Below are 11,947 nucleotides of genomic sequence, written 5' to 3'. Positions count from 1 at the left end.
CGACTCCAGGTTGAGCTCTGATACCAAGTTGATGTAGCATAGGTTAATAATCCAGAACTTGTAAAACTTGAAAGAAAAGCAATCGAAGAAGCAGAACACATACAGTAGAGAAATGGCTAGGGGAGAAGAAGGAGAGAAGAGAAGGGGAAAGAAGAGAGCGGTGGAAAAGCCCGTGGCTTTCAACTCATATTCATTCCATCAGTTCTGCCCATGCAACAGGCTACATGCCTATATATAATATACAAACAAAAAGATTAGGCTTGGGCCAGCTCAAAACACTATATAAGCCCAAAGCAAAATAAAAAGGCCTGGGCCAATACAAAAGACATAATATAAGCCCAAATAAAATACTAAACTAAATAGTCCAAAATAAATGTCCTCATCAGATTGTTTCCGATGTGGTAAGCCATGCTTCATGGCTCGAAATTGCATGTAGTTTGCTCAAAGGAAGAACGAGGAGCAAGATAAAAATAACAAGGGGAATGCTCAAGTCTTTGATATGACTGAGCAAAAGGCAGAGCAGAATCCCATTGTTATAACATGTATTTTTGATATCTAGTTTTCCCGCTTATGAGTTATTTAACTTCGTGGCAACGTAATCTTTTGTTTCATTGTCTTTTGTAGCTAAATCTAGTATTGAATGTTTTATGTGTGATAGCATACTGGAGGTTAGCATTCTCTCACGCAAAGAGGAAAATATAGATAAGATATAGCTAAGTATATTAAAATTGAAAATGAGGAAAGATCATTTGAGACAAACCTGTTCATAATAGACATGAGAGACTTTAAATATAATTTTAGGAATGGATTGGTTGAGATACAACCACGCTACCATGTCATGTTGAGAGAAGGAAATGTCTTTTAATGCTCTTCGGAAACAATTTTTTATTTTATTTTTTCAAATAAAGGTTGATACCTAAAATATAGATAATTTTAGAGTTAAAGGCTATGAAGATGTTGGGCAAAGGAACGTGTCATAGGTTCCTATTTAGCGTTTTGCAAATGCAACATCATAAAGAATATTTGAGTAAGGAATCGGTAGTGCAAGAATTTGAAAATGTGTTCAAAAAAATCTATCAAGTGCTCATCATGAGAGACAAGTCAAGTTTGCAATAGATCTTATTTCTGGAACGGTGCCAGTACCTAAGGCACCTATAGAATGGAACCAAAAGAGCTTGAAGAGTTAAAGGTTTAGATCTACGACTTGTTGGATAATGGGTTTATTCGACCTAGTGTCTCTCCATGAAGAATAGCAGTGTCGTTTGTGAAGAATAATGACAGTACCATGAGATGTGCATAGATTATCATGAATTGGATCAAGTCCCTCCCTCTACCCCGAATAGAATATTTGTTTGACTAGTTGAGAAGAGCAAAGGTGTTCTTTAAGATTAATCTTCGATCTAGGTATCATCAATTAAAGATTAAGTCGAGTGATATTTCGAAGTCGGCTTTTAGAACTTGGAATGATCACTATAAGTTTATCATGATGACTTTTGAAGTAACTAATACGCGGACAATATTTATGAATTTGATGAATGTTGTGTTTCAATGAATCCTAGAACAATTTGTCATAGTCTTTATACATATTGATCTATTGGCAAGATTAAAAAAAAATCAGCATAAGGGGCATCTCAGAATAGTTCTGGAAATTATAATAAAGGAAATGTTGTATGCCAAGTTCAAAAAGTATAGTTTTGGCCCCACAAAGTGGAATTTCTTAGTCACATAGTTACTGGCAATGGAAATGAAGTTGACCCTACTACGGTAGATGTAGTAGCTAAGTAGAACCTTCTAGCTAATATAGGTGACATTGATAATTTTCTTGGTTTAATTGGCTATTATTGGAGATTCATCGAAGTTTTTTTGAGGTGATTGGACCAATGACTCAATTAACTAAAAAATGAATAAATTTCAGTGGTTAGATAAGTGTAAACACTGTTTCCAAGAGTTAAAACAATAGTTTGTTATGATACTAGTGTTAGCTATTCTAGAAGGATAAGCGAGTTTCGTGAGTTATAATGATGCATCTAAGTAAAGTTTAGGGTGTGTTTCGATGTAGTATAGAAAGACAACTGCGTGGCTCGTAGACATCAAGCTAAGGCTCGGGCCGAGCCTCATTTTAGGGAGTTGACTCGAGCCGAGCCGGCCCAAAAAAAAAAATTAATCCATTGCCTATTGGCAACCTGCCAAACAGGCGCTAAGAGGAGAAAAAAATCTAGAAAATCGAGTTGGCTCGACAAGGCCCGAGCCAAAAGTTTGGATGGAGCCTTAATTTTTATGGCCGAGCTTTTGCTTGGCTCAATCGGGCCAAATGAAACCCACCTGGAAAAAGCCCGAGCCTGAGCCGAGAGTTTTGACTCGCAAGTTGGCTCGACTCGACTCATTGACATCCCTAAGCTAGGGTGGTCGTTGACCGTCAACCATCAATGATTGCAACAACGAGACCGTTCATTAATATTTAATTAAATAATATTAAAATTCTTTAATCAATATACAAATGCACAAAAATGTAATCAATATGAAAATTAAATGTAAATTTTAGAAAATTAATTTTAAGCTATCACCAACTAAAATCTTCATTTTAATAAACTATAGAAGTTATAAGTTATAATACAAAGTCATCAAGCTACCAACAGCAAGAAGTTAATGACAAATCACAAAGCATTATTACAAAATTTAATAAATAATAGATTCACAAATTATTACAAATCACAAATTACAATTTTAGTAAATCATCATTCATCAAAATTCATAAATTACAATACAAATCACCTAGAGGTGGCAATCGAGTTGAGCGACTTGTCGACTCGTAAAAAGGTGGTTCGAGCTCGTATTTAGATGAGCCTGAGCACGAGCCGAGCTAGCCTGCTTGCTAGGCGAGCTGAACCCAACTTGCCCACGAGCCTAAAGTTTTATGAGCTCGTGGGCTTGAAAAAAATGTGAAAAAAGTTAACAAAGATTAAAAATAAATAAATAAATCTTGAGCTCGTAGGTTCAGCTTGGCTCGACTCGTGAGTTCACGAACTCGTGGGCTCACGAACTCGTGGACCGAGTCTTGAGCACAAGCTGAGCTCGAGATCGAGCTTGGCTCGTGCTTGAACGAGCTAAGTGACGAGCTGAGCTCGTGGATATACAGTCTGAGGCCACCTCGACTTGGCCTATCGTCACCACTAAAATCACACAAAAATTTACTAAGGGCTCACCGATTAGCACAACTCTCCAACCATGTCTCAATAACAATATGTGAGGTCAAATTTGACTACTTCGAGGGTTTGTCTTGTTTAAGTTTGGGATGATTTAATTCAAATTGAAATCTATTTATTAAAATTTGTGTCGGAATTGACTAGTTTAAGAAAAGAAAGTTATTTATATTAAGGTTCCATTTCGATGCATATTTTTTAAATTAAATTTTGTGAAAAGTGATTTTTTTAGGAACATGATTAAAATATAAGAAAAATTATGGGTTTATATATAAAATTATTTTATTTAAAAATGTGTATTAAAAATGAGTTTGATGAAATATAAATTTTAAAAAAATTGTATCAAATAGGGATTAAATAAGTTTACAATATTTGATGCTGCCACCGAGCCCAACAGATTGTATCTATAGTTTGGCAAGCCCCATTTTTAAAAAAAGGCAAAATAATTTACTGTCGCCGGAGCCAGTACAGGAGGCCATTAAGCCTTGCCGGATGTTAGCTTTGCCGCTGATTATCATTATAGTAGGCATAATGTGGTTGCAGACGCTTTAAGCAGAACGTTAGAGGGACAATTGCCATCTTTTTCGAGGGATCGCTATCAATTTGTTAAGTGTTAGAGAAGATAAATTTTGAGGTTTTTACTTATGTAAATCAGACCACAGCTCAGATAACAATTTTGGTGGTTCTACATAATCTCAAAATTTGAATTACTGGGGTGCAAGATAAAGATCCATATCTCTAGAAAATTAGAAGTCAAGTTGGATCAAATAAGATAAAGTATTTTGAGATGTCGTCGATTGTATGTCTTAATACTAGGAACTGAGAAACGGAATTCTAGAAGAACCTCACTCCACCTTTAGGTCCTCACCCCAATGGTACAAATATTTATTGAAACCTTCAAAATATGTTTTGGTAGAGGAATAAAAAAAAAAGTATATGATCTTTTGTTAGCAAGTGTATAATTTGTCAACAAGTGAAAGCACAACATGAGAACTTGTAGGATTATCAAATCCTCTACAATTACCAGAATGGAAATGCGAGCATATTTTCATGGATTTTGTAATTGGTTTTTCGAATCGGTGAGGAAAATAATGTCATTTGGATAATTTTCGATCGGTTAAATAAGAGTGCTCATTGATGTTTAGATATTGGAGGATATATTGCAAGCTTGTGCGTTGGATTTAGAGAGAAGTTGGAGTTTTGCTTACTCTTGGTAGAGTTTGCTTACTAGATAGTTTTCAAACTACTATCAAAATGACACCGTATGAAGCTCTCTATGGTAGACAGTGTATATTACCAGTTCATTGGGATGAAGTTGATGAGAAGAGGATTTTGGGTCCAAAAATTATTATTATTGCCGTAGGTAAGATTAGAAATCATGTGAAGGCAGTTGAGGATCGACAAAAGAGTTATGCTAACAATAGAAAAAAAGATCTAGATTCCTAAATGTGGTAGCAATAGATGTGTATTAAGTTTCAAAAAGAAGGAAGTTTAGATGGCCTATATAAGACCTTTCAAAATCCTTAAAAATATTGGTAATGTAGCGTATTAATTAGTCCTATTACCCCAACTTTCAGTTGTTCAAATATTTTTCACGTTTCTAATATCAGAAAGTATGTGCATGACCCAAATGATGTGGTTAACTATCAGATATTGAATATTTAGAAGGACTTGTCATATAAAGAAGTTCCGCTTTCTATTTTGGATAGAAATGTACAAAAGTCAAGGTCTAAAGAAATTCTGCAGGTCAAGATTCAATAGAGACATCATAGAATAGAAGATGTTACTTGGAAAATAGAAGCAGAGATTAAATTAAAGTATCTGGCAGTATTTGCCTAATCAAAGGTAATCTCAATGAAAAAACTCCTTTATGTTATAAGGGATATAAGGTCTAAAATTTTATTTTGCTTCTTTTGATTGGATTTACCTATTTAAGAAACGAGCATTGGATGCTCGACCCACATAATGAAAGAAAAGTCCAAATACATATTTTAATTAAAAGATTAAAGATCTAAACCATTTAAGTTTAAATGGATTTTAATTCAAAAAATTAATAAATAACTAGATTGTAGCACAATGGTCATCTACATGATTACATAAGATTACTACCTAGGTTTGAATCACCATGTTTTTATAAAAAAATTATAAAAATTTATCTCAGAGTAAAAAAAAAAAAAAAAAAAAAAAAAAAAAAAAAAAAAAAAAAAAAAAAAAAAAAAAAAAAAAAAAAAAAAAAAAAAAAAAAAAAAAAAAAAAAAAAAAAAAAAAAAAATTCTTTGAATTCTCACTCTAAGGTTCAATTTAACAAGGTTTATGATTACCATAACTCTATCATTTAATTCGCTAAAAAGAGGTGTTCCTAGAAAAGTAAAGTCACTTTTTACCCCATCTCTTTTAAAATCTGAATTTTACTTTTCTTCCTCTCAACTTGTGTTTGTTTTAGCTTATTTACAACAAGAAATAATAAAAAAATTATTACTACAATTTTGATTATTCAAAGCAAATGATTTTCCCATTTTTATATCAAGAATTTAGGTAGGTGGTACAAGTGGATTTTTTATTTGAATGTCTATGTATATTTTATCTTTATAAATATAATTGCAAGTTATGAACGGTAAATATTAAAGTTTTATGGCCACAATCGATTTCTACGAACCTAATGGATTCTTCAAAATCAAGAATTTTACTTGTTATCCAACTATGTAAAAATGTGTATGGTATGAAGTTTTTATGATTTACATGTGAATATGTATATTTATTCAAAGGAAATTGAACCTATGTAATTCTATAGGGGTTTATGTTCACTCATACTCTACGGAAATTTTTAGATCGAGAAGGGACTGTGGATGGATAAAGATTGCATGAATTGTGAAGAAGCCAAGGAGAGAGTAATCAAATTAAAGATCAAGGTTCTTATGTATAGAATTTACTTTCATATGTTTTAACGTTAATACTAAAATAATGGGTTTAAACGACTATATTTGTGTTTGAGTTTGTAGTTCATTTGGGTAAGAAACTAGATTTTCATAAAGCTCTATGAAGTAATATTAAATTATGTTAGTATGACATATTAGCATAAATTCTATCATGAAAATGTGATTGGGTCGTGAATTTGGACATCGAAAAACGTAAAGTAGAAATTTTAGCTTTCTATCAAATTTTCGAACAATTACTTCGTATCGAATATTGTATATTTTTGAATGAGATGAGTAGGTTTAAATGCTCTATGAGTCTTGTGTTTGTTAGCTTTGGAATCAAATCCTTTGGAGGTCGGTAGGATAAATTATGCAACTTTCTCTGTGTTGTGTTAAGTATAACCTGGTACAACTTTTGGGGTGTGATTTGTGTTAAATTGCGTACATAAACGATATTAAAAAATATTAAGATTTTACTATTTGGTAGGATAAATTATGCAACTTTCTCTGTGTTGTGTTAAGTGTAACCTGGTACAACTTTTGGGGTGTGATTTGTGTTAAATTGCGTACATAAACGATATTAAAAAATATTAAGATTTCACTATTTTTACTTGAATGAGTTTAGAAAATACTATAAAACTTTCATAGAATTTCAAAACTGAAAAATGGTCGAACTGAGCTCGACTGGTAGGTGTCGTGTTGTAGGATTGAATTTCGCTAATGTATGCTAGCCTCCATATCTGTCATTCATTTTAGTTTCATTTTTTCAATAAACCAAAGATAACAAAGTTTATCCATTTATTTCTATTAGTTGTTGGAAATTGTGTTAGAATCTAAGGATAATCTACGAAATAAGAAAATACAATTAATTTAACCCAAATTTTGGGGACCTAAGAAGCATTTTTTTTGTAACAAATCTAAATCCTAAGATTTGGGGCGTCACCAAAAGTTTGGAGCAATTTCTGGAGTGGACAATTGAGAAGCTTTTCTGGGTAATTACAATTAGTGAGTCAAAGTCGACTAATGTTTCATGAAGTGTTGTTGTTGTTGTTGTTGTTTTTTTTTTTTTTTTTTTGATGAATTCTTTAAGAGTTTTTCTTTTGTAAACAAATTTATTGATTTTTTTCATGCCTTTACTTGTTTTAATTACCTCTGTACTAGAAAATTTATTTTCTATCCATCTATATCAGATAATTTGTGATGCATTGCAGATTATTCCTACTAAATTTAAATTCCACACAAAACACCTATTTACTTTCCTTTAAGTGTTAAGTGGGATGAAACATTGTTTTTTCACTTGTTATCGAAGCCTAATTTTAGTTCTTGATCTACGAAAGTCTAGATAAGTACTATCTTCAACCTAGCAAACAAATTCTAGAGATTAGAATAGTTAAAAATGTTCTAAGTGTAGGAAAAATGGCTTGGTTATACTTACTTTTGGCACAATTTTAGTTGGGACTTGTTGGTTCGATTTGGAAGATGAAAGTTGATTCGTGTTCCCTCTTGAGAACATCGAAATTATATATTTACTTGCCAAAAATGATAAATCACTGAGTGAAAAATCAAAGTTCAAAGTGGACCATTGGAAGAAGGTTTAAGTTGGAGGGAAAATCATATTAAGTTTCCCACATAGGAAGTTGATGAAAGTAATGGCCACTTTAAGAATGATTAAAAATCCACCTTAATTTCAGTGATGTATCGTATTGCATTAAATAGAGCTTTACAAGATAGTATAAATGGAATACAAATCAATAATTTACAATAAAATGGAAACCGTGTAAATTAGCCTCCTTCAATTATGTGATTGGCATTGGCATGCTATGGGAAGATTGTGATTGAGGAGTAATATCCTCAATCACAGTATTATTTCCAACACCCCCCACAAGCTCAACGTCGGATTTGATCGGAAATGGAGCTTGGAACGAAAGAGCTCAAATAGAGGTCTAGAAACACTCTTGGTAAAGATATCAGCAACTTGTAGATGAGATGGGACATATTGTGTACGAAGTTTTCCAGCGACAACAAGCTCACGAAGAAAGTGGTAGTCCAATTCAACATGCTTGGCCCGCTTGTGTGAAATCGGATTGGAGCTTAAAAAAATGGCACTTTTGTTGTCACATAAGAGAGTGGGCTGTTGAGGCATGGATACCTTGAGGTCATGCAGGAGATGTGTGAGCCAGATGAGTTAAGCGGCAGTGGAGGCAAGGGCACGATACTCAGATTCACAGCTGGAACGAGAGACAGTCGGCTGTTTCTTGGCACTCCAGGAAACTAAATTGTCGCCAAGATAGATAGAATAACCAGAGGTCGAACGAAGAGTATCCGGGCAGCCGGCCCAATCAGCATCAGAATAAGCTACAAGAGTACCAGGAGAAGTGGAAGGGCGAAAATGTAGGCCATGGTGAATGGTGCCTTTAACATAGCGGAGGACGCGTTTAACAGCCAGAAAGTGATCATCAGTGGGAGCGTGTAAGAATTGACTGACAGAGTTGACAACATGAGCAATGTCGGGCCTTGTGATAGTCAAGTACTGTAGTGCACCTACGAGGGATCTATAGAGAGTAGGGTCTGAAAACAGAGAACCATCAGCAGAAAGATATTGAGAAACAACCATGGGCGTGTGAACAGGTTTACTGTCAAGTAATTGAGCTCGAGTAAGAATGTCCTATGCATATTTGAGCTGACTGATAAAGAGACCATCAGAAGTCGGAGTGGCTTCAAGACCAAGAAAATAGCTGAGATAGCCTAAGTCTTTAGTGGCAAACTCAGAGTTAAGTGTACGAGTGAAGCGGGCAAGAAGTGAAGAATTGTTGCCTGTAATAATGATATCATCAACATAAAGAAGTAAATAGATAATATCGGACTTCTGATGAAAGACAAATAGAGATGTATCCGCACGGCTGCAAGAAAATCCAAGGCGAATAATAAAGGAGCTGAAGCGCTGAAACCAAGCACGAGGGGCTTGTTTGAGGCCATATAGAGCTTTCTTCAACTGGCAAACATGGTCTGGAAAGCGAGGATCAATATATGCTGGAGGCTGTTCCATATAAACTTGATCAATAAGAGTACCATTGAGGAATGCATTTTTGACATCAAGTTGATGAAGGGGCCATTTTTGTGTAACAGTGAGAGAGAGTACAACCCGAACAGTAGTAGCCTTGATTACGGGACTAAAAGTATCAGTATAGTCAAGACCAGGGACCTGTGTATAACCTTTGGCAACAAGGCGGGCTTTAAGGCGCTCAACAGATCCATCAGGTAAGTATTTGGTTCGGAATACCCATTTGGAGCCCACAATATTGGTGTTGGCAAGGCGAGGTACCAAAACCCAGGTGCGATTATTCTTTAATGCATGAATTTCTTCATCCATGGCAGCAAGTCAAGCAGGATTTTTAACAGCAGATTTGAAACCTTTGGGCTCAGTCGATGCAAAAAGAGCAAAAAGAAGACCAGAAGAGCCCAAGAAACTAAGATTGGCTGGATATCGAGTCTTGAAAATGCCAGCTTTAGCTCTTGTAAGCATAGGATGAGTGGCCAACGGGACCACTACAGTAGGTGTGGGATCTGCACCAGGTTCAAGAGGAGATGAACTTGGAACCGAGGTCTGTAAAGAGGCACCTGCAAGAGAATAAGGATCCTGCAAAGACTCAATCACTGGATCAGTACACATAATACATGGATTTGAACTGGATTGAGTGAGTTGTGAAGAACGAGTGTCAGGGAGTGGGAGAGGTGGATCTGCATGGGTGAGGCTAGGTTCCAGAAAATTGGAAAAGTTAAGGGAGGATATGGGTTGAGCTTGAGAGGTAGCAATGGAAGGAAAATGAGTTTCATCAAATTGAGCATGGCAAGTAATATAGAGCCTAGAGGTGGAAGGCTCGAGGCAACGAAACCCTTTGTGAGAGGGACTGTAACCTAAGAAAATACATGGGATGCTGCGAGGAGAAAATTTGTTAGGCATATAATCTCGTAAGCAAGGATACACATGACAACCAAAAGGGTAAAAGTTTTCATAGTTCGGAGGGTTACCATACAAAATCTCAAAAAGTGATTTACCTCCAAGGAGTGGTGTAGGCAAGCGGTTGATGATGTAAGTTGCAGTGTTGAACGCGTCAACCCAAAAGCGAGGAAAAATGTGGGAGTGAAAAAGGAGTGCTAATCCCATCTCAGTTACATGGCGATGTTTTCTTTCAGCACGACCATTTTGGGCGGGTGTGTATGGACATGAGAGCTGATGGTGAATGCCACTAGAGCGGAGATGATCTTGGAAGAAATTACTAGTAAATTCACCACCGCCGTCATTTTGGAAAATTTTAATTCGAGTGGAGTATTGATTTTCCACAAATTTTTGAAATTGAATAAAAACATTATAAAAGTCAAATTTCAATTTTAAATGATAAAGCCACGTGAAACGAGAACAGTCATCGATAAAAATGGCATAATAGACAAATCCTAAAGTAGATTTGACTGGAGACGGACCCCAAATGTCGCAATGGATAAGATCAAGTGTTTTCGATGACCTATGTTCATTTCAAGAATAAGGCAAGCGATGACTTTTAGCAATTTGACATGTGCCACATAAAGTTGGAGAAGGTAACAAAGATGTAAGATAAAGCTGACCTTTTTTATTCAATAGAGAAATAACAGAATGATTGACATGTCCAAGTCGTGCATGCCATAAATCATAGGACGCACGGAGCGATTTATTTTTAAGAACAGAAATAAAAGTAGAATGACTTCGCTCAAGCACATATAAGCCTCCATCACGCTTGCCGGTTGCCACCACCCTTCCTGTTTTGCGATTATGTACAGTGAATATGCTATTATATACTGATGGAAAGTAAATTCTTGGTAAGGAGAGGTATAGCTAGGACATCAAGAAGATGTAGATTTGGGGTAGGGAAAATTTTACCAGTATGGGTAATGGGTAGTGAGGCACCATTCCCAACAACCACACAATCCTTAACCATGTAATTTGTGGCCTGATCCAATTTAGAGTGATCCATGGTCATATGGGCTGAAGCCCCTGTATCCAAATACCAGTCAGAGCCCACATCTTCATTTAGAGAACAAGATCTCATGAAGACTTCAGCAATGTGAGTTGGTGTCTCATTCCGATCATAGCGTTGAAGGCACCGATCGGTAAAGTGGCCATCCATCCTGCAAATCTGGCATCTTGATGGATGACGCCATTGGCTATAGTTGGAGCGTCCTTGTCCACGATCAGATGAACTGCTGCCACGCCCACCGAAGCGACCCCGATGACTATGAGAAGAGCCACCACGATGGGTGGAATTTTTTGTGACCATAAAGGCTGTTGCTGCTGGAGAAGATGAGTCAAGGGATTTCTGAAAAATTTCAAAACTTTCGGCCTTTGAGACTAAATCTGCAAATGAGGGCAGAGAAGTTTGGGCCATTTGTGCTGTGAAGAAACTAGAGAAATCAGTACCGAGCCCGCGAAGAAACCAGTGCACCTTGTCAGTACCATCAACTGGACAACCAATTGCATGTAGTTGATCACAAATTGCTTTGAAGGAACGAGCATACTCAACATCCGATCTATTGCCGCGTTTCATTAATTGCAAGTCATCCTTAAGGCGTAGTTCTCGAGCTTTAGAACGATGGCTAAATGCATTTTCTAGTGCCAGCCACATGTCTCACGGGGTGGAGAGCCCAACTACCTCAGCCCTGGCTTTCTCTGTGAGGGAGGAAAGTAACAAACTGAGGAGATGCTGATCAATAGCTTTCTATGCTAGGTATTTGTCACTTGGCGTGAGAGAAGTGGTAGCGTCAAGTTTTGGGGGCTGCACAAGGGTGCCATCAACATGTCCT

At 36.1% G+C, this 11,947-nt stretch overlaps 1 protein-coding gene across 1 annotated transcript; it reads right to left on the bottom strand.

Moving 5' to 3' along the window:
* Positions 1-8,300: 8,300 nt before the first annotated feature.
* Positions 8,301-8,729, bottom strand: LOC111371190 (uncharacterized mitochondrial protein AtMg00810-like). The gene has a single exon (XM_022993091.1). The coding sequence runs from the start codon at positions 8,727-8,729 to the stop codon at positions 8,301-8,303; it is 429 nt and encodes a 142-aa protein (XP_022848859.1).
* Positions 8,730-11,947: the final 3,218 nt, after the last annotated feature.

Source organism: Olea europaea, chromosome 22 (assembly GCF_002742605.1).
Source record: "Olea europaea var. sylvestris chromosome 22, O_europaea_v1, whole genome shotgun sequence".
Classification (NCBI taxonomy): Eukaryota; Viridiplantae; Streptophyta; class Magnoliopsida; order Lamiales; family Oleaceae; genus Olea; species Olea europaea.
The sequence above is the reverse complement of the archived record's forward strand: the minus strand, read 5'-3'. Positions and strand labels throughout refer to the sequence as shown.

Bases quoted from the DNA above. Each gene is read 5' to 3' on its own strand.
- LOC111371190 (XM_022993091.1), bottom strand. From the start codon at position 8,729: ATGGTTGTTTCTCAATATCTTTCTGCTGATGGTTCTCTGTTTTCAGAC.